Source organism: Triplophysa rosa, linkage group LG9 (genome assembly GCF_024868665.1).
Source record: "Triplophysa rosa linkage group LG9, Trosa_1v2, whole genome shotgun sequence".
Classification (NCBI taxonomy): Eukaryota; Metazoa; Chordata; class Actinopteri; order Cypriniformes; family Nemacheilidae; genus Triplophysa; species Triplophysa rosa.
This window is the reverse complement of record NC_079898.1, coordinates 9,110,369-9,133,635: the sequence shown is the minus strand read 5'-3', so window position 1 is coordinate 9,133,635 and position 23,267 is coordinate 9,110,369. Positions and strand designations below refer to the sequence as shown.

General features: G+C 38.2%; 2 protein-coding genes across 4 annotated transcripts in view; one reads left to right on the top strand and one right to left on the bottom strand.

Moving 5' to 3' along the window:
- ninl (ninein-like) overlaps positions 1–17,388 on the bottom strand; it is a 28,021-nt gene extending 10,633 nt beyond the window's left edge. For 2 of the 3 annotated variants that reach the window (XM_057342770.1, XM_057342772.1), the window contains exons 1-8: positions 17,157–17,388; positions 15,808–16,019; positions 15,628–15,724; positions 14,255–14,442; positions 6,323–6,389; positions 6,037–6,230; positions 5,795–5,950; positions 4,112–4,279 (exon numbers count right to left, since the gene is read on the bottom strand). In XM_057342770.1, the coding sequence (XP_057198753.1) occupies positions 4,112–4,279; positions 5,795–5,950; positions 6,037–6,230; positions 6,323–6,389; positions 14,255–14,442; positions 15,628–15,724; positions 15,808–15,990 (1,053 nt within the window). In that variant the 5' untranslated portion in view covers positions 15,991–16,019; positions 17,157–17,388. The remainder of the gene's footprint in view (positions 1–4,111; positions 4,280–5,794; positions 5,951–6,036; positions 6,231–6,322; positions 6,390–14,254; positions 14,443–15,627; positions 15,725–15,807; positions 16,020–17,156) is intronic. The other variant, XM_057342771.1, reaches the window with a different exon arrangement.
- Positions 17,389–19,459: 2,071 nt separating this feature from the next.
- On the top strand, positions 19,460–23,267 carry aifm2 (apoptosis inducing factor mitochondria associated 2). Its single transcript, XM_057342276.1, has 9 exons — positions 19,460–19,672; positions 20,340–20,523; positions 20,602–20,717; positions 20,798–20,917; positions 21,033–21,125; positions 21,212–21,320; positions 21,631–21,783; positions 22,291–22,491; positions 22,813–23,267. Exons 2-9 carry the CDS (start codon positions 20,349–20,351, stop codon positions 22,965–22,967), a joined length of 1,122 nt encoding a protein of 373 aa, XP_057198259.1. The 5' UTR covers positions 19,460–19,672; positions 20,340–20,348; the 3' UTR covers positions 22,968–23,267.

Here is a 23,267-nt window from a genome sequence, read left to right as displayed (position 1 = left end):
AGCAATAAATGTCATTTTGTTATTTTACCATCATTTTGTGCAATGAGAGAATTAACTTCAGTGCTGTATAATAATGATATACAATGATATCATTGCTAGTCGGGGGCATAGCCTTAGCCAACGGGTTGGCGCGTATGGTTGCGTTGAGGTTTTGGTAATGTGTTGTAAATTAATGTTATGCCATATGGGTCCGGGGGCACTGAGCATGCATTAACGGTGCCAGTGGGGCTAGAACAGCCTTAGCCAATGGGTTGGCGCGTATGGTTGCGTTGAGGTGTGATGTCACCGAGCTACCAGCAAAGCAAGTGTTGTTGAGGCTGCAGCCACTAATTTGGATGAGCTAATTGACACAGGAAGTGGGGCAGAGGTGGACAGTAACGAAGTAAATTTACCTGAGTACTGTACTTAAGTACACTTTTTGAGTATCTCTACTTTACTTGAGTATTATTTTTTCTGAGTACTTGTACTTTAACTTCACTACATTTGAAAGACAAATATACTTTTTACTCCACTACATTTATAAAAAGGTCCAAAAGTAGAAAATGGTTTCCATGCAGCCGGTTTCCTGTGTGCGCAATTTATCTGGCTTGCGATCTGCCAGGACCTTTTACTGTTGCCAAGTATTACAGTTTTTCTAAGCTCGCGGTTTTCCGGCAAGCTTTGACTGGCCATTTGGCACTTTTTTTAACACAAATCTGGCAACTCTGGGATCTTCCCCGCTAAACTAATGTAAACGTAGGCGCTGCTACACCGTTGATAGCGCTCTAAAAAGGCAAGTAGAACAATAAAAGACGAAAAGGCACATGTTAAAGTGTTGTGTAATCATCTGTGGGTTACGATCAGTCAAAGATCATAGAAACATTGTCATGAAAATGATCGGCATAACGGCTAAACAGTAAATAAGCATCACGTACACCTTGAGCTACACGTGCGTGTTAACTTCTGATCTGCTGCTACATCATTTAAAGCGATTTGGAAAATGAATGATGTTTTTACTGAAGTAACTATAGTTGAAGTATTCCTGTTGAAATAAAAACAATAGAACCCTGCCCAAAATACAACATAAAATGTAATGGATTTAATGGTTATAATGGGAATTGTACTATGGATACTTGTCTACTTGCATGTGATGGATGCTATTGGTGGGATGGTAAATCTTATTGGAATAAAACCCAAAACACACTACAAAGAGGAATTTAATAAAAAAAATCATTGTTTTTTTTCCTCAGGGATGGTATTTGCAGTAAAACCACAGTATCCACAAATTTACCATTTTCTATATATAGGAACCAAACTATGGTATAGGAACCAAACTTTCCATAGTCATTTTTATTCCTACTATGGAAAGTCAATGGGGGCAAATTTTGCAGTGAGCAACTCCTTTAAGAGCTTTATATGTTTAGCACATATATGTTTAGTTTAGATATAATCCTGTATGATCATTTAGCCTAATTATCCTCATTAGCCCCCTAGGCCTATATGTATTTATGAGCCGTGTTCTTTTATTTTGTATATTCCCTTTACCAGTTTTAGCAGCAATTTACCAGTAAGTAGTAAGGTTCTTGTAAATAGTCAAGTGTAGAAGCCATGTGTTTGTTGGATTTATTACCATTTGTATTACCATAATTTAACTACAAATATAAACTATAGCTAGTATAATGAAACTATGGTATTTTTAGTTGCTGTGGTTTTACTAAAGATTATTAATTGGCAATGGGGGCCAATTTTGAAGTGAACTACTCCTTTAATACAACTGATACTGTGAGCTACTCGGTGTATTCAGTAGGTTGCTTCAGAGGCATAAGGTATAGACAATAAAACAATGCATAGCTGACATAAAGGAAATTTACTTTTAATACTTGAGTACTTTTAAAAGCACGTACTTCTGTACTTTTACTCAAGTAAGAATCTGTCTTTACAACTTTGACTTGTAGTGGAGTAATATTTGACCAGTAGTATCTGTACTTTCACTCAAGTAAGGAAGTTGTGTACTTCGTCCACCTCTGAAGTGGGGTTCAGAGGACAGGTCCAGTGGAGGATAATCACCAGCACCAGTGGTGCGGAAAGAAGAAGCCACTGGCTGTGGTTGAGGCGGATGGACACAGCATGGGCTGCCAGATGACCTTGTAACAATGTGACACACACCCAGGTCTGATCATTGGGTGTCTTGTGATAAAGGGCCAAAACACCCAATGAGGCTGAGGTGCACAACTGACAATGTGTCGCATTGTTGGGAACCACACAAAGGGCATTATCAGCAGCACCTCACCAAAAAGGCATCTTTCACTCAGGATAATCTGATGAAAGTGGGACACCCAACTCATGAGATGTCTCTCTGATAATAGCAAGGAAAGGTAAGCATGCTATGTATTTCTGTAATCATTTATCCCCCAAACACAGAGGATGCCTACCCGACGACCCCGGTGAAACATCGGACCTCGTTTACTTTATTCATATTCTTGCCTGCTCCCCCTGTCATGCATAAAGTGTGGGAAATGTCGTTTTAGGCAATTAAACTGTGCGATTATAACACCTAGTCCTATTAAGCAAATCCGAAATATATCATATAAATAATTCATTATCTGGTCTTAATCATCCACTCAAAAAATATTGCTTTTAATATTTTTTATTTTCTAATTAAAGATATGTTGAAGATTAAGATATGTTATGCTGGCACAATTATATTTTTGTCTACAAAAGTAATTTCAGACATTTAAGCACATACCTTTAGATAATTTTTTGAAGCGTTTCCAAACTATTGACTGGATACAGATAAATAAAAAAATATGAAAGTGTTTTTAGAATTAATATCTCTATTCTAGTAATATAGAATATGTGACCCTGGACAACAAAACCAGTCTTAAGGGGCAATTTTTCGAAATTTAGATTTTTACATCTTCTGAAAGCTGAATAAATATGCTTTCTATTGGCTTACTGTTGTAATGGCGTTGTGGAAAGGAGACGAACCCGAAAGCAGAAATTCTAAGCTTTACATCGATACCAAACTTGAGTGGGTACTTCCCAAAGAGCGGGGAGCAGCAAGCAGGGCTGGATTGGTAATCGGGCATACCGGGCATTTTCCTGGTGGGCCGATGTACTTTTTGGGCCGAAACGGATGCATGGGCCGGAGAGATGGACGGATTAGAAGCATGAATCTGGCGCGTATGCACGGAACGCGAATGCAATTGCGAATCGGACACGTATACAGGAAGGGCAATGACAGCAGCACAACCTACCACTCGCACCCCCCCGTCGACAAAAATGGTGGAGGGCCGAAGCTGGTCAAAAATGCCAGGGCCAATTTAATGTCCCAGTCCAGCCCTGGCAGCAAGTGAAGTTTGTAGGCGTGTTTTTCCACCCATTTTTGTTCGCAATTTTGCTGCATCCACTCACAAAAATGAAGTTTTGATATATTTATAGAAGGAAATTTACAAAATATCTTCATGGAACATGATGTTTACTAAAATAAAAGAATAAATCGATCATTTTGACTCATACAATGTATTTTTGGCTATTACTAAAAATGTTCCTGTGCTACTTATGACTGGTTTTGTGGTCCAGGGTCACATATAGAATTTTTCGTTACTACCAACACAAAACAATATGTGGTTTTGTGACATTTGGGGGCGTTTCTCACCTAAAGTTAGGAAGGAAACTAATAAAATAAATGTTAACCAATAAAATACATTCTTTAAGTAAATTATACAACAAGAACATTTTATCAGGAGACCACCCACTAATATCATAAGATCAAATGTTCAGCATGTTAGGGCATTGATATAAAATGTCCTGGGTAGCTTCCTGTTTGCCCCTGTCAACCCCCCTAAGAATGACATTCTGTTCACTAAACAAAGTACAGCTTTGATCCCACTTTACACACTATCAAGTCTGTGGTAGTTTCGTTCATTTTATCACCAGCTAAGCAAAATTCTGATCACTGAAGTATGATAATTTAAGAAAGTAATAGGTACCATTCATGTACACAACATAATACACTGTGAGTTAGTTACTTTCTGAAATGTTTGGAGGACATGTTTCCCCCAACCATAACTTTGATCATTTGTACAAGTGCTACTTATGAGTATGCAGTAAAATCAAAGTGCTGCGTTACCTGTAGAACATCCCTGCTGTTGTGGATGCCCTCCTCCGTCCACAGAGCGATGACCTTCTCTGGGCTTGTGCATCCCGACCCATCATCCAGCCGGCTCAACAGTCTCTGACCCACAGTGGCTGACAGTATCGAAGGGGATGTGGACCGCACCACACGTTCCTCAAGGGCCTGAGAAAGAAGAGGGAATGACATGAGGAAAACAAAGGCAAAACAATCGAGACAGCAACGAAAGCACTGCAATGAAAGGGTGTAAAATGAGATCTCAGCCCCACCACACAATGAACAATGCTATCCTCGACACGCTAGAGCTACAGCCACAATCATGAAGAAAATTATTTCACTGACCACTAACAAACATCCCTAAGCTTTAAGCTGGCTTAGCCCAGTTTTAGCACCGGTCACCACGAAATATTCATGCAATTTGGAATTTCTCATCATCCAAAGAACACAATGTTTCTCTCTTTCAAAATACCCTTAATCTGGCCTGATGTTAAATTTTAACCAACAAATCTAGCATCAGAATGTGTGCCTACATTCCTAAATGAGTTAAGATTTTGTGTGCTTTTGAAAATGTGGACAAATTCACCTCTGAAATATCATCACCATAAGACTCCAAAGTGTCTTTAAATTCCCAGGTAAATACATTACAGCCAGGTATGAGGCCTGTGGTGCAGTACATCATGTCAGATGTTAGTGCAGGTTTGGTCATTGCACAGGAATACATGACTTGTGCTTTGCTAGAGACTGGAGAGAGTGAAACAGAAGCTCCGCCTTCTTCATTAACTTAATTGATTTCAGTCTGCGCTGCCCTCAGTAACCTAAACTCTTATTTGACAAGCAACCATTTATCTGCATAAAACATCCAGAGGTTTTGTTTCTTTATTTCATCCATCTATAAATTAACAGGTAAGAAAAAGAGGTAGCGTCACAGTGGAGATATTCTCTCCATTATATAAAAATTGCTCTTCTTGTATGAGTTAAAAACAAGTACGTTCTGCCAGACTTCTGCTGCTGTTGTTTTTGTGTGAGTTGTGCTTGGTTTCACATGTTTAGTTAGTTTTCATGTGTTGTGTTCTGGAACATTGTACAGGATTCAAGTACTTCTCCATATGAATTGCATGAATAAATCGTTTTTAAATATGTCATAAGTAGTCTGAGAGACTGTATTATGTATGTTTTATGTTTACAGCTGGAAACGTTTTTGCTATCTTGTGTAATGTAACTACACTTATTCTGTTTGTCATAAATACTAACACCAATGCTTTTAGTCTGTCTCTTTTCTGTCAGTTATCTATGCTATAGTGTAACGTTTACAAAAGGAATGTGATGTAAACTAAAGGAGACTGTTGCAAGATGCATTCGAAATACTGCAAATGGGTATCGCAATATACATGTCAAAATTGTTTTAAAGGGGACCATAGGTGTTCATGTTTCGATTTTCAAAAAATGCTTTATGTATTACATATTTATTTATATTTCAAAAAATTCTGTGTAGTTAAAGTTTTAGGATGGCAGAGAGACTGGTGAGATAGTGATGAAACATGTATTCTATAATTTTCAGTTTACCATAATTTTATGACGTGTATAATAATAAAGAAATGGTCACACTCTCATGTCTGCATCGATAGATTGTTTTATTAATCTGGCTTTTCAACACCAGTGATCTTGAGGTTTGATCCTGACCTTTGAGATGGAGCGCTGGGGTTTGGGCCGGGCAGGGGTGGAGGTAGAAATGGGTGCACCATGATGGTGTTGTCTGAACAGACCGCTCTGAAACTCACTCAGACTGACTCTCCCATCCTGATCTCTGTCTAGTTTCCTGAAGAGAGCATCTAAATCCTGCACATAAAAACAAATTAACATTTTACTAAACAAAATGAATAATGTAAAATGAAATGCATCTCCGAGAACACACACAACTGTACCTCAGATTGTAATTTCTTGAGTCCGATGTGTTCACAGACGAGTAACAGCTCCTCACGGTTTAATGACCCTCCGGCTCCGACCCCCAGCTCCGCCCATACTGCCTTCACCTGCCCGTCTGTCACTTCCTGCTTGGGGAGGTCGAGGGAGTGCTGGGGACTTCCTGTTCCATCTTGACTCCAGATCTTCAACTGGCCTTAGGGATACATAAAAAGATAGAAACAAAGTCACGTGCTGATATAAAATATTTAGTTTTACTATGCCACAATACAGTAGGATTTTATCTACCTTGTGCCACAAAATAGTGGTGAGTGGAGTCCTTGTTGCTTCCAGTGTCCTCATCAGACTTCAGACTCTGTAAAAATCCATTTAAGAGTTGAAACGTCCATATAAATACTAGCCTATTATTATATATTACACTGCCTGTTATGTTTATAAAGAAATAAAACCATTTTTAATCTGGATTTGCATAAACGTATTTTAACATTTAGCAGTCAAAGGTAATAAAAACATAACGCTTCATTATGTAAGGTTTTTATACACATCTGAACACATAGTTATGTATATTATATTGCATTTCTGTCAATAGATCCTCCAAAAAAACAACACAACAATACACATTATGCACATGAAAGATTCATTGATTCATTCATTACACCAAAAATGGAAGGTCAAGTTAAGCACACTGCATTATGGGAAATATTGTTATGCCCTGTGTATGCTATGTTGTGCACATTTTGCAAACTTAGCATGTCATCCGGTTATTCCACAAACATAGAAAGGTAAATACTGTGCAATACATACTGCAGAAACACTACAAGTAGTATGTGTTTGTGTAAAAAAGTGCTTGTCAAGACCCTTGCAGGTGAAGTTATTTTATACTTTATTTGTGTGCTAGTGCCATCCAGTGGTGGATAACAGTTTTACTTATAATGTCACTAACATGTAAGACATGTGGTTTGATAAGTGTTTCATAATGGTGAAGCATATTAAACATGATACACTAACCAGAATATAAAAAAGTTCTGCCTCAGGCAAAAAGGGATCAAACCCAGATGAATGTGGGACAAGCCACAATCAATTATCTTCAACTTTGAATATGAACAGCATTACATAACTGTTCACACAGAAGTGGGAAATAAGAGACCCCTTTGTCTCAAATATAAATAAATATTTCAAACAATAACAGTATTCACCCAAAGTTGGAAATTCTTTTATTATTTATTCATCCTCATTTCGTTTTAAAGCTGTATGATTTTCTTTCTTCTGCAGAGCACAAAAGAAGATATTTTGAAGAATGTTGCTAACCAAACAACACTGGACTTCATTGATTTCTATTGTATGGACACAAAACCACGTGAGACATTTCTCAAAATATCTTTCTGTTTTGTGAAAATTATCTTTTAGTAAGTCATACTACACGACACTACATCATTTACAGCATATAAAAGAGTGACACATCTTGTATGCAATATGCATTTGACCCTGTTCAATTATTTACATAAACAAGCAGTGGTGTGGCTTACATTAATGTTACAGAATATATGGACTGGAATATGTGCTCGAGATTGTGAATGTGCACATCAGGACTGAAAATCTCTTCATCTCAGTCCCAAACCAATTCATGTTAGCATGCTTCCTGACTGGACATAATGATACTTATATAACAGACAACAATAATCTATTCTCAATTGCCACGGAAGTTTTACAACAGGGGCCATTTAAAAAGTCAACATTCATTTGTACCAACATTCATTGGTACTTCCTTAAGAGTTTAGGCTGAAATATGATATACTTTTGGAGAAATAAAATGCAGGGTGGGACTAGATTTTGTCCAGTGGGAATTGACTGAATCATGGAAAGTGGGAAGCCAGGTGGTTGAGGGGAAGGGGTCTGGAAAAATAAGAGGGCTAAAAAAGAAAGCAATTTTAGAGGAACAAGTCATAACATTGACCACGTTTACATGGACAACAATAATCCGATATTAACACGATTAAGACAATACTCTGATTAAGAATGGACCATGTAAACAGAGCTTTTTGATTGGCTTAATCCGTCTAAACTCATAATCGTAGTAAACACAAATCGAATTAAGACGGGTGGAGTACTCCTAAATTGGTCGCATTATCGAAGTGCAGTATAGACATGTACACACCTTAATCGCACTATTACCGGCTCGTAGGAACTTTCGCGGCACTTTGCTACAGGTTACACACACGCACGGCAGTGGACAGCTGTTTGGTTTTACTGCAAACAACATGGCTTCAAGAAAGAAAGCACATTTTTGGTCCGAACGGGAAACAAGAAAGATGCCAACAATTCTAGAAAATAAATGAAACACCAAAAACTGTATGTGGTACCATGGCGAAGACAAACTGTTTGTTGATACATGAAATTATGGAGGGAACGTCGAACGGCGTCACTTAGGTGTCACGGATGGCAGTGGAGGAAGAACCCAATTGCAGGCAGCGGGGATGAAGGGGTTAACACAAACTTTTATTAAATAAAGAAACACAAAACAAAAGACCCACAATTGGGTAACGAAGACAGAATTAAATATAAAAACAGAAACAAAAATACTTCCCACGGGGGGGCAAAAACAGCAGGACAAAGTAACAAAAAACTAACACGACCAAACGTCAAAACTTCAAAACACACAATGCTGGACCGGATGAGACAAGGAGCACAAGGTACAGGTACACGTACATACACAATCCACGAGCACAGGACAAAGAAACATGAGGGCATTTTAAAGGCAAGACAAACGAGGGCTAATGACACAGGGCAGGTGGGAAACATTAGACACGGCAGGGAAGCAATACATGAAACGAGAGGGGCGGGGCCAATGACAAGACACGAGAAAGCACATGAGATGTAAAACATAAACAACTCATGTCTTTCTCACATAAAACCTAAGGGCTCTGTCCTGATCCTGCCACACGACTAGAAAATCCTGAATGAGAAGGCAGGACCATGACAAGGGACGTAATGACGTATGCCATTAATCGAACTTTGTAGTGTAACATGTAAAACCTAGAAGACCTAGAAGTTCTAGAAGACTAGTTTTGTAACTTTTGCCTCCCTATCGCCATCTCATCTTGAAACATTAAAGGGGTCATATGACACGGATAAAACGAATATTATGGTTTGTTTTAGATGTAATGCAATGTGTATACATGATTTAAGGTTTAAAAACGCTGTATTTTCCACATACCATGCATGATTGTATGTCCTCTTTGCCCCGCCTCTCTGAAACGTGCAGATTTTTTACAAAGCTCATCGCTCTGAAAAGCGAGGTGTGCTATGATTGGCCAGTTAACCAGTGCGTAGGGATTGGTTGAATACTGCAAGCGTGTGATGGAAATGTAACGCCTCTTACCATATTTGGAACATCAGGTTCCAAAGCAGTTGTACTGACAGGTACGCCCACATTACTTGCGTATACATTTGGGCGGTCTTAGTCAAATCATACCACGAACTGGCCATAGACTGTATAAATTATGGACGTAGTGTCCTTGTCGTCACTCGTAGGTTTGTGAAGAGTAAAAATGAAGCCTAAAGTAGGCGGAGCCGGTCGTCGCCATCTTGGCATCACGCGTCACTCTAGGATCATCGTAAATGGGCAAAAAGGTGGGACGTGGTTGGAGCTTAGGCGCCCGGTTGGCTGAAACCACTTGTCACTCAAGTGGCCACGCAACTACAGTGGCTTGCAAAAGTATTCATCCCCCTTCATTTTATTCACATTTTGTTATGCTGCTGCCTTATCTTAAACTACTTTAAATGATAATTTTTTTTACATTAATCTACACTCCATGCACAATAATGACAAAACAAAAAACAGATTTTTGACAGCTTTGCAAATTTATTAAAAATAAAAAACAAAAATAAGTACATTGCATTAGTATTCATACCCTCAACTCAGAAAATGGTTAAAGCGCCTTTACAGACTCAAATCTTTTTGGGTATGATGTGAAAAGCTTTACACATCTGCATTTGGCAATTTTCTGCCATTCTTGTCCTCAGATCCTCTCAAACTCTGTCAGGTTGGATGGAGATCAGACAGACATTTTCAGGTTTCTACAGAGATGTTCAGTTGGGTTCAAGCACTAGCTGGGCCACTCAAGGACATAGACAGAGTTGTCCATAAGCCACTCTTGCATTGTTTTAGTTGTGTGCTTAGGATCATTGTCATGTTGGAGAATGAACCTTCTGCCCTGTCCGAGGTTCTGAATGTTCTGGGCTAGGTTTTCATCATCATTATCTCTGTACTTTGTGTACAGTCCCTGAAGCTGAAAAACACCCCCACATCATGATGCTGTTTCCACTACACTTTACTGTTGAGATGGTATTGTACAGGTGTTGAGCAGTGCTTGTTTTTCTCCAGACATGATGCATGAATCTGAGATTCATCAGACCAGAGAATCTTGTTTCTGACAGTTTGAAAGATTCTTTGAAGTACGTTTTTGCATATTTCAAGTTTCCATGTGTCTTCACTGAGCAAAGGCTTGAGTCTGGCCACTAAGCCATAAAGCCCAGATTGGTGGAGTGTTGCAGTGATGTTTGTCCATCTGTAAATTTCTCCATATAAGATCATGGAGCTCAACCATCACTAAGAAAGTAATCATCAGCTTCTTGGTCACCGCTCTAACCAAGACCCTTCTCCATCGATGGCTCAGTTTGGACAGGAGGTCAGATCAAGTATGAGATCTGGTGGTTCCAAACCTCTTTCATTGAGGATAAATGGAGGCTACATGCTTCTGTGAACCTTCAATACAGCAGATTGTTTTTCAGAAGTCTTCCCCAGATCTGTGTCTTGATACAATCCTGTCTCAAAGCTCTACTGGCAGTTCTGTTGACCTCATGTCTTGGTTTTTACTTTGATATGCATTTTCAGCTGTTGCACCCTTTATAGAGAGGTATGTGCAGCTCCAAATCATACTTATTTAATTGAATTTGGCACATGTCAACTCCACTCGAAGTGTAGAAACATCAACAAGCAAAACTAATGCTTCTGAGCTAAATTTCAAGTGTCCCAGAAAAGGGTTCGAATACTTATGCAATGTACTTATTTTTGTTTTTTATTTTTAATAAATTTGCAAAGCTGTCAAAAATCAGTTTTTTGTTTTGTCATTATTGTGCATGGAGTGTAGATTAATGTAAAAAAATAATCATTTAAAGTAGTTTAAGATAAGGCAGCAGCATAACAAAATGTGAATAAAATGAAGAGGGTTGAACACTTTTGCAAGCCACTGTATTTTGCAGAATATTAAGGCTTAATATAAATTAAGCGGGTGAGTTATAAAAAAAATCACCCTCCTCACAGTTGTCATGAAGGGTAAAATAACCTATATAGACCAAAATAATTTTTTGTACCAGGCTGTAAACATATTTTTTTTGTGCTGTAAAGTTGGCCATTTTAACATGGGGCTCAATGAGATTTTGCTCTGTTTTGGAGCCAGCCTCGATGAATAGCAGTTTTAGTCACTTACGTGTTGGAGAGACCGGAAGATTGCCCCTTGGAACTGACGTAGATTTGCGGGGGTGTGGTTACACGAGGCGTTTCAGGCAGGTCTGGGTGAGCATTCGCTTTTAGATAGAATGCATCTTTTGTTCCCATACTTTCATTTGTGCAATTTTACGTGTCTAATACATGCATGGGCATCTTATAACACACCAAAGACACAGAAAAACACGTATTCGCGGCATATGACCCCTTTAAATTGCAGGTTACTTTTACATACGGTTGAAGTCAAACTGACGTCAAATTGACAATTTCCAAAAAAATTGTTTTTTTTACAGTAAAGAATAAAGATACAGTAAAAAAATCTCTTACATCAATTCAAAGCTCAGAACTGCAAGTGTTATGCCGCGGTAACTAGACTTGCATGCTACATTTCTAGCAGACCTCGCGTATATAGGATTGTGACTCAATACTACTAAGGTTTCCTTCATGCTGAATTTTGTGACGTATCAGACTTCTACTAGTCACACTTCTTCATGTGATATGAATTCACATGTCAGAGCTCATCAAACCTGAATGTGCCGAAATGCAAAACTTCTTTGCGTAAGCTTGCAATTCCATAACTCTCAGCAAAGACAATCATATTTGCTTGCGAAGTTGTAATTGGTCTTATCTTCCTTGCATTTTCATGAATTTATATTTTGTGCAGATGTCAGACGTTCATTTACACCAAAGTCTAAAACCTTAGCTCATCTAAAACATTAAACCAAACGTTTTTTCTTCAGGAAGTACACATCACGTTTTGTGACAACTACGGGCCATTTTTGATAACAGCGCCCTGTTACATCACCAGCGGGGAGTGGGGACGAATTAAATCGTAAAGCCTTTTACATAATGCTTATGTAAAATGCCAGTGCACTGTTTAAAAGAGATTACTGATCCAAACATGATGAGTTGGCCTGTAACATGAAATCACTTCTGACAGAGTGCCTTTAGAAAGCATGTTATCTCTCTCATCCATTGAAAGCGCTCGCGATGGGTTACATAAAGGGTCTAAATATTTCAAAAGAGGAGAGGGAGGATGGGACAGTCACAATACAGAAAATAAGAGTCAGGGAAGAGAGAAACAGAGAGAGAGAGAAAAAAGGAGTGAGAGCTCTGGTATGCAAGTATGCGTTTCTAAAATGAGAGGCACAGTTAGAGGAAGCGGCATGCCAAATTATAGCCAAACCCTTCCCTTGTTTTACTTGACATTTCTGACCACAGCTGATGCTTTAGAAACAAACCCATTTGAGTTTGAGCTCCACCCAGACCGACTGAAAAAGACCTCTAATCCTGACTGAAAAACCAACTATGCTTAAGACTAAGAGACAGGCACTGAAACACACCGATCCGAACAGAGTCTACTCTAAACAATGAATAACGGTGAGTGCCAACATAAACTGTCCCGTGATGGAATAGCGTGCTTTCAGTTTTTGCTACTGCATTTGATGGTTCAACACCACCACAAACTAAGATCTACTCTCACAAGAACTCATTACTTTAGTAGAATCATTATTTGGACTAGATTTTTACATTTCTCATTTTTAAAGAAAAGGGAAGTTGCGCTTGACTGTGCAAAACTCTTTGGGTGGTTGACAGGATATTGCTATACTTATACTAAGGTGTTGAGTGGTTTTGTTAAATGGTCACTAAACCATTCTGGGTGGTTGCTGAAGCACTGCTAGATGGTTTCCAAATGGTTGCTAACTTGCCCAAGTCTAAAGGGCGATTTATGGTTCTGCGTCATACCTTCGCCGTAGCCTTTTTTTACTTCACTTTTTATCTAAAGTGAATTATATTGCATTCAAGCGATGTATTTTTTATCAGTATGTGTTCCCTCGGGATCGAACCTATGACCTTTGCGTTGCTTATGCAATACTCCACAAAAACACACAATTCAAGTTATTATTCATGACTGTAGCACCAAACTGTGCTGAAAGGGTTCTATGTCAAAGACAAAAACCAGTAACAATTGTAGTTGTCCTTGCCAACACCAGCAATTTACAATGTTATTTAAAACTTAAAATGCCTGTAACAATGGAGGCTTCCCTCCCCCATAACATTCTGTAAAGGGACACTGTGGCAACCCAAATTATCATTATTTACTTCTAGTGCCAAGGCAAGATGATACTTAATCCAAAATAACTCTTTAAAAACAAAATACAAGGACTGAGAGTTTCAAAAGTACAGGTTTTCATTTGAACTGGCACTGTAAAATGACTCCAGATGAAAAAGCACAGACACAGCAGAATAAAACAGACCTCTTTTATAAGTGCTCTTTGGAAAAAGAAAGAGAGAGAGAGAGAGAGAGAGAGAGAGAGAGAGAGAGAGAATAAGAGGGAATGTGAAATGATCCTGAGCCAAAAGTAACACTAAAGTATGGTGAAGGTGGGGGCCCGCAGCACTTGCACATTCCACAATACCACACTTCCTGTCTGTGAAAACCAGGTCAGACCAGACCCATTCCAAACTGACTCAGGTGTTAAACTGACTAACAATGCAACACTCTGAGAACAATGCAGTGTAAACATTACAGGTGCTAACATTTTAACAATGCCTGTTCGCATCAAGACACACCTTGCATTTCAATCTGCATTCAAACTGAATTCACACTTGAGTTCAAAGTGAATTAGATTCTTAGTACAATCAATTAAAAACTTAGCTCTTTGGTTTCCACTGTAAACGGCACAGATGTTTAGATTGTGTACATATTTTACCTCAACACTCTCCAGTGAGGTGGAGCGTCTGAGCTTGGCTCTCCTCACACCATTTGTTTCTAGTTTGTCAAACGCTGGCGAGTCTTCCGAGTCGACTGTAAGCTCCAAGTCATTCTTGTCTGGTCGTGATCGGCGGCCGTACCTTTTGGTTCCTTTCACATATTTAGGCTTCACTTCTTCTGGGACTGCTAGAAGCACATGAAAATGAGGCCTTTCAGAAATCGGCAATATCTCGGATAAAATAAGAAAGTAGTCAAAATAAATTAAATACTTTGATTTAATTTGAATTCCATGTTGGCTGTGAATGTATTTTAAAAGCTGCCCTCATTTCATTTGTACATCTAATAAAAAATGAAATATGTTTACAATGAATCAGAGATCAGTTTAACATCTGTTTCTCATCACACGTTTCAGATATTATTGTTCACTATGGTAAACGCAGCCTTGAGCACTAAAACACCTTTATTTCTGCCCAAAACTACAAATGCATGCTGACACATAAGTGAACTATATTTTGGATTTGGCTTAAACAAAAGATGACAGAATCTGCATTGTTCCCTCAAAATCTAGTTTTAATATAAAAGTCAACAAAAAAAATTGGCGGATACCTCACGTTATTATGAGCTACTGTTGTAAAAAATACAATACACAAGAATAAACATGTTGTTAGTTTGTCTTTATAAACATATCCAGACTGTCTTTAAAGACAAACTTGACTTTTATTTGGATTAAAGGATTTCTTTTAGTACTTCTTTATGATTTTCAACATAACATGATGTTATCACAAATACTTGACAAAATATAAGACAAACCCAAATCTATCTTCATTTACTGAGATAAAAACATTGTTTGTATTGTTTGTATGTCTTGTCATAAGGTGACCTCCAAAGTAGTTAAAAACGTTTCCTTGTTAAAATTTTAAAAAAGTTTAAATTTCTAAATTTCTTAAAACACGTTGGTCCCAATGTCATTGTGGCCAATTTCAACAACCAGAAAGCATCCAAACGCTTCTGGTCTTAAACCAGCATTTATGTGGTTAAAAGTGATGTTTTGTCTTTTCTGTCAAATAAGTGGCAAAAGGTTGTGATGTTTAGTTTTTTCACTCAGAACATAATATATACATGCATTTGCATGTTTTTCTTTACAACACCCTCCCTATGAACAGAACCATGAACACTGGGCTGTTTATTAACAAAATGAAGATAGATTTTAGGCAGCATCACCAGAAGGCTTCAAGTCCTTCACACGACTGGACTAAAATCAACTGCACATGATATATCAGCAACAAACCAGCTTTAGAAACAACAATCATGATGAAGATTCCAAGCCTGCGGGCAAACAGTACAAATGTCTTCCATCTGCTATTTAAATACCTGGCTCAAGATAGCTGCTCTCCTCCTCTGATGTACTGAAATCCAACGACCTCGACAACACAGCCACAAAGCCCTCTTTGAACTCCTCAAAATTAATCTGCAACAAGACAAAACAGGTTATTTTAATGTCTAATGATATCTCATGCACAGTTAGGTTAAAAACAGCACTTTTGATCTTACCCTGGCATAATGCTGTGGACCTAGAAGAGTGTCCAGCAGCAAGGTGAGATGGGCATCTAAGCTGAGTTTGTGGCATAAGGCGGTAAGCTCCTCTTTGTCAAGGTAACCTGTGCCTGTGGTGTCACAGCTGTCGAATTCAGCCTTCAGCTGGGCCACATAGCGGTTCTGCTCCTCCTCATCCATCCCACAACATTCTGAACTGCCTGCAAGTTCTGTGAATCCAGAATTATCAGTGACAAACAAAGTTAGTGGTCAATCTTTCATTATCCCATAGAGGAACAGCTTATCATGCCAAACAATGAGAAAATTGATAGTTTGATTTTTGGAAAAATCCATAGCCAGGTTTTTTATTAATAGACTATTCAATTGACATTTGCATTTATACTTTGTCTTTTTAAACACATTCATTCTGTTTCCTGGAGGTGCCTCATATTTGGTCCTTTACTTTCTTAGTGTCTTTAGTTTTGCAAAGAGAGATCAGTGTGCCTAAGAATTCCATTGTTTTAGTCCAACTGGCAATAAAGTATATTATTCTAACAACTTGAGTACTCATCCATATCAAATGCCTCAGTGTTTTGAGCCAATGAGAGCCTGGTTAGTCTTTTAGGAGAGAAAGAATGCCCTTAAAATGCAAAACAGAATCTAGATTGTGAAATCCATTCTGCTTACAGCATCGCCTAAAATACCTTCTTTCTACTACCCTTTAAAAAACCACCAAGGTTTTATCACAGTAAGAGTAAAGTTACCATGATTTTTGTGGATTGACTACCATTTTTTTATGACCACAGTTTAAGCACAAATAATATCATTAAACTATAGTGACTATAGGGAGAATATGGTAAATTTGCTTATTTTATATATGTTTAATTTTTTAAAGTGTAACTTAATGTAATTTTGTGAGACAGTGAATCCACTTTGAAACGGACTGGTCTTGTTTTTAGAACCACAAAGATCCTTGACCCTCAACTCAAGTCAAAACAGGTTCTTTAGATTACACAACTTTATTGCAATATTTTCACAATAAAAGTTGCACTATTGGAACTTCCCGATCAATACATATATTATATCAACGTGAATATTAAAGAATAACAATAAAAGACATAAATAGTAAACAGCATTCGTGTCTAATCCCTATTAAACTGCTCTTAAGCATAAAAGGCTACAGGTATCCCACAATGCAGCACGCGGGTTTGGTATACTTCACCATGGGAACGAGGGGGAAGACTCATGTAAAACAATAGAAATCGTGGTACTTTCCCACTAAACCATGAACCCTGATAAATACGCATACTATCAAAATAAATTTCCTTTGGGTTAATATGACAACGACGCAATATAAATCATCTTACCGTTAAACTCACGATGCCTCCGTTCCCGTTAAAGTCACTTTCTGACCAACATCAGTTGCGGTTTCGTACTATCAATATATGGTCATAAAATAACGGTCATGTACAGTAAAAGACTCTTCGCCTTTTGAATTGCGACATAAGTACGGCATCACTTCCCGAGATTAAAGTATACTGTTGCAGGACAGACACTCGCACTCATCCCTCGGGCGAGCGAGCGTCCGTTCACCGGACTCTACTAGCAGCTTCAGTATGGAGAGAGTCACTGCTCGTTCACTGATGCTCCATCTGCAGCCCCTGCTGGTCAGGCGGTGGACTCACTGTACTGACAGTACGATCCCCAAGACCCCAGATTCAGCCCCCCACTCTGGAATAAAAACATTACAGTTAAAGCTAAACATTGTTGTTACTCTGATTTTTATTTTTTTCTCTACATTTTAATGATTGTATAAGCTTTACGAAAAGGTCATACACATTTTACAGAAAACGCACAAAATAATTGTTTAAAGCAGAAATAAAATAAAAACAAACAAACACTGATTTAATTTGTAAAAAAAAGACATCTAACAGGAGACAGATAAAGGCCTGCTATACATATATTTTAAGCCTTTGTAAATCATTAGCAGTTCATTTTAAAATGCCATACAAAGAATTTCAAACAATCTGCAGTTGTGTATATATTTAACTATTATCACAATATCACTAAATATACTCTAGCTAAAGCTAATCAGAAACCCTTTTTTTAAACGATTCGCACATTTATAAACGACTTCTTATGGTTACATATTTCACATGCCATTCGATTCTACGTCTCTGTATAGCCATAGGCTCAAATGAAATTGTGTTCACCCAAAAATGAAAATTCTGTCATCATTTACTCACCCTCGAGTTGTTTCAAATCTGTATACATTTCTTTGTTCTAATGAACACAAAGAAAGACCTTTGGAAGAATGCTTGTAACCAAACAGTTCTTGGCAACCATTGACTACCACAGTAGTAAAAATGCCCCCAAACTATTTGCTTTCCTACATTCTTCAAAACATCTTCTTTTGTGTTCAACAGAACAAAGAAACTCACATCGAGTCCGAAATTTGCGTCCGAAATTTCCGCACGTTAAAAAATAAATACGACCCCATGTTGTGTCAATCACATTTACACACTGCCTTCGATATTTTCGTCCGTCATAAAAAAATTCGGACTGGGTTCGATTTTATGCGTTTTTCGCATCCGTAGCAAGCATTTTGAGAGGCGTTTTTACAATTCAGAGACATCGTACAAACGAGCGCCAAAAACGAAAAAAAAGCATACGTAAATTTCGGACAGTATGTGCAAAGACCTACAAAGAAAATTTTCCTACTATGTTTGGTTACAAGCATTTTTCCAAATATCTTTCTTTGTGTTCATCAAGTCGGAACTTGAGGGTGAGTAAATGAAGACAGAATTTTCATTTTTGGGTGAACTGTTCCTTTAAAAGTAAAACTAATATTGTAGCGCCACCAGTTGGCAAACGTGCGCCAAGAGAGATTCTTTCATAAACTGGGGGAACTTTCACGACGTAACCCAATTAATATTTCTACCATACTTCACAACAACAACAAAAAAAACTTTAAGTTAAATTTCAGTTTAGGTTTAAATTCCAGTGAATTATATTCAGGTATTAGCTTATAATTCAGTTGCATTTTGAGGTAATTTTGCCCCTTTTATGTTAGATGTGATTTTAATGAACTATAACATTTACATTTAGTCATTTAGAAGATGCTTTTACCCAAAATTAGGTAAACAATAGATGCAATTGGAACAACAAAAAGCATAAGTGCAATAAAACTGGTCTCATATAGCCTACCACAGTATACAGCTAAGTTTTTTTATAGAAAGAGTAGAAAAGAAATAGAAGTCAGAACTGATCGGTCAGGTGCTGACGGAAGAGATGTGTTTTCAGCCGATTCTTGAAGATGGCTACAGAATCTGCTGATCTTGTAGCATAATATAGACTATGCAACATTTAAACAAGATGCCATTATTTCACTGATAACCGAAGTAAAGGTGAAATGTATGACCTTTTGCACTTTTAGGGAAGGTTCTAGAGATGAATCATACTTAAGTCAAATCAAATCATCTCTCTGTTTCTCTGTCACAGTGACTCAGCACTACATGACCACTCACTGTAATATGCAATGTACTGTATTATTAGATGATTGGTCTGTAAATAACCTATCCGTGACAGTGACTACAGATCTACAGACAACACTTTAACAATCATTACAAACATCAACCTTCGCGTGCACCTTCCTCTATACCTCTGGGTGAGGAAAGGAAATGCAGATTTTGGAATCATTTTTCCGTGTAGCTGAACATCCTTCAACACATAAGAAGCCCTGCCCTCCACCATCACACCTCGCGCTGCCATTGGATAAAACACCGCGCAGTGCACAGACATAAGAGCTGAAGACAAGAGACTCGTCGTCCGTGTGGACTGTGCAGGAACTGGTTGGGCATTCCATATATCTCCATATATCTCGGTAAGTGTTCAAGACATTACGTTATGCTTTATGTAATGCAAGGATTACGAGCTTGTCTTTTTAGTTTATTTGTTATAATGTAGTTCGTGTTTGTAAATTATGAATATGACTTTACGGATGTGTGGTCCTTTTACGTTGACATTCTTTCTGTAGCGAGCGGGACACTTTTTTATTCGCTTAAATGTTTGTCACGGTAGATTTATTTAGTATTATTTTAACGCTTTATTGGCACATGTCCTCGTGTCTTTGCTACATTTCTTTCGTTATTATTCTGGAAAGTAGATACAGTTGTGTTGTCAGAGTATATGGGGTAAGTTGTCACAATGGGAGGGTGCTTTTTAGCATCAGCGTTTTGACTTGAGTCCTTGTTTTTTTTTTTAGAAACTGGAACGAGTCCTTGTTTTGATATGTAAAACTAAATATTTATTTGTCCTAACTATGTAAAGTTAAGGCAGGCATTTCTGGAATGCACAGAAAGAGGGCAAACTTAAGTTCAACTAGGCTGCTTCACCACGTGCCCAAAAGCTTAATGCAACTCATTATCATATTTCTATAGTATTTATTCAATAATGTCATATTAATGTGTGTTACCTACCGGAACCGATCTTACTTTACAAACTATACAAAAATCTGAATTTTGTTTTCACAGTTTTCCCTTTTTTTGCAGGGAAGCATTATGGGTGGGCAGTTGTCTATTGACCAGAACGTCCATGTGGTTGTCGTCGGAGGTGGTTTCGGTGGTGTCGCAGCTGCTCAACACCTCAAGCATCATGGTGTGCCATTTATGCTTATCGACATCCTTGATGCCTTTCATCACAACGTTGCAGCTCTACGTGCCTCGGTTCAAAGTGGTATGCAACAATTGTCTGCAAAATGTAACACAGCTGGTTTATTGGGATAACTCGACAGCTTTGAATGTGTTCCTGCAGGTTTTGCCAAACAGACTTTTATACCATATAAAGAAACTTTTGGGTTAAATTTCCTCCAAGGACGTGTTATGCGGATAGATACGGAAACGCAGACACTTGTGCTCGACAATGGAAAGGTACGAGCAGAAGAAAGCGAAATTATGAGCAAACAGAGCCCTCTTTTTATGCATGTAAATTTACTGATATATGTTTTCAGGAAGTACGTTATTCACACCTCCTTCTGTGTACTGGTACAAGTGGACCTTTCCCAGGCAAACACAATTCTGTGGACACCTACCAGTCAGCTATTCAGAAATATGAGGATTTTGGGAACGAGGTGAGTCTTTGTACTGTCATGCTTTTCATGTTGTGCATTTGTAGCTGTAACCATTACCAGTCCAAACCGTATGTGGGGTTTGTATTTATTCATATGTTTTTATCCAATTTTGCAGATCCAGGCAGCCAACACGATCCTGGTTGTTGGCGGTGGAACCACTGGTGTTGAAATGGCTGCAGAGGTCAAGACAGAATTTCCGAAGAAGAAGGTGACTGCCTGTTGATGTTGATGATTTGATGTTGTGATAATAAGATGTCTAAGTTGCATGACTGCCTGTTTGTTTTTGTAATCTAGGTGATTCTGATTCACCCGCGCGATGACTTGGCTGATCCTGAGCTGCTCCCTAGTGTAAAAGAACAGGCCAAGCAGGTGCTGCTGGAAAAGGGGGTGGAGCTATTGCTGGGTATACTTCTGTTTGTTCATGTTACATGTTGAGGTTGCTTAGCAGCATCTACCTTAAGCTCCTCTGCATCATGCAGGTCTTATGATATGATGTTTCGTCACAAAACATGCAAGAACCAATGAGATTTAAAGACAATGCGAGGATGAGTAAATCGTGAGAGAATTTTCATTTTTGGTTGAACTGTTCCTTTGGCAATTAACTGTTCCTTGGACATTAAGGAAATCAAGATGCTCCATGATCCTTAGTTCTATTATGGTTTGAGGTGGAAAGAATATCTTTTTGATTTGTTTCACTATTTACTCAAATACAGGCCATAAAGTGTCAAATCTGGACGAGCTGGAATTCAACAAGTGTCGGAGTGGCATGGTGGTCAAGACCAATAAGAACGAGCAGGTCACAGCTGACTTGGTCATCTGCTGCACTGGAAATAAGATCAACTCCGAAGCATACTGCTCCAGTCTGAGTAAGTGTTTTTTTTTTTTGTATGTTAAGTGTATAGAATGGGGTCGGTCACCTCATGCACACCATGTGCCACCCTACCACAATCATCAGTGAATCTTGCAGTTTACTTACAGGAATGCACATTGTGGGTAGTCATGTGCTGTAAAATCGTAACAAGGCTGCTACCTAAACAGAATGGTGCATCCCACATGAGAGTGGATCCATTCACCTGCAGTTTGGTCTGTCAGTTAGTTTAGTTGCTTTTTGCTCTTAAAGCAGAACCTTGCAGATGAAATAAAATGTGGATGAACGTTTTTCATGTGGATGGATGCTCTGTACATTTTTAATGAGGTTCGGATCACCTGCTAGTTCATTTACTAAGCGGAAAGAATGTTATTTACTTTTATGAAATGTGAGTTTTTTTACTTCTACTAGCTGTGCCCTATATTAACATTATATTTCGTTAATGTCTTCGTTAATTAGACTAAATTACTAAACTAACATGAAACATATGCTGTGCTCTCTTCAGGTGCGTCGGTAGCAGAGAACGGAGCTTTGAAGGTGAACAAGCACCTACAAGTGGACGGCTTTGACAATGTGTACGCTGTAGGTGACTGTGCCAATATCAGTGAGCCCAAGATGGCATATCACGCTGGACTTCATGCTGCAGTTGCTGCCACCAATATTACAAACAGTCTGTCTGGAAAAGCATTGACTTCATACCACCCAGGTAATACAACTGAATATTAAATAGTAGTAAAGATAGCTAAAGAATTAGTTCAACTGTTTTTTTGTTATAGTCTACTCACTCTCATGTTGTTGTGATCCCATGTTATTTTCTTTATTTCATGATTCACAGAAAGAGAAAAAGTTTTGGCAGAATATCTGCGCTTCTTTTTTCCAGCTAACATAATTGCCGGGTGATTTGACAGCAAATGCTCATGAAAGCGATTGCATTGCAGTTTTTGAAAACCTTTTTTTGCCTGTGTGTCCTTACGTGGTAAACATATTAGACATTAATATTCATCAATATGAATTTGTTTCCTTTTAGGAAATGTGAGTATGCTGGTTGCTATGGGAAGAGATGCTGGAGTTGGCCAGTTTAATGGCTATAAACTACCTCGCTTTATGGTTGTTAAGGGTAAAAGCCAGGGCCTGATGCTGTGGAAGAGCTGGAAAGAAATGGGTCAAAAAGCCCCTAATTAATAGAAGGTTAACAATCAATGTTTACATTGCTAAATGTCTTTAATAAGCTCTGACATGGTTCCTCATTATGTCTGTTGAAGAAATATTTTGAAGAAATACTGTTTTTTTTTTTAAGAGAAATTATTTTTACATTTAACATTGTCTTAAGAATAAAACGCTGCGCAATGTATTGAAACCAGTAGAAAGACGCCTTATATTCTCAGTATAAATGTATGTTAACGTTCATAGATATTGGTGCAAATATTTTATGTGTTTTAAAAACTTTATGTATTTATACGTGTTAAAGAAATAAATCTATTT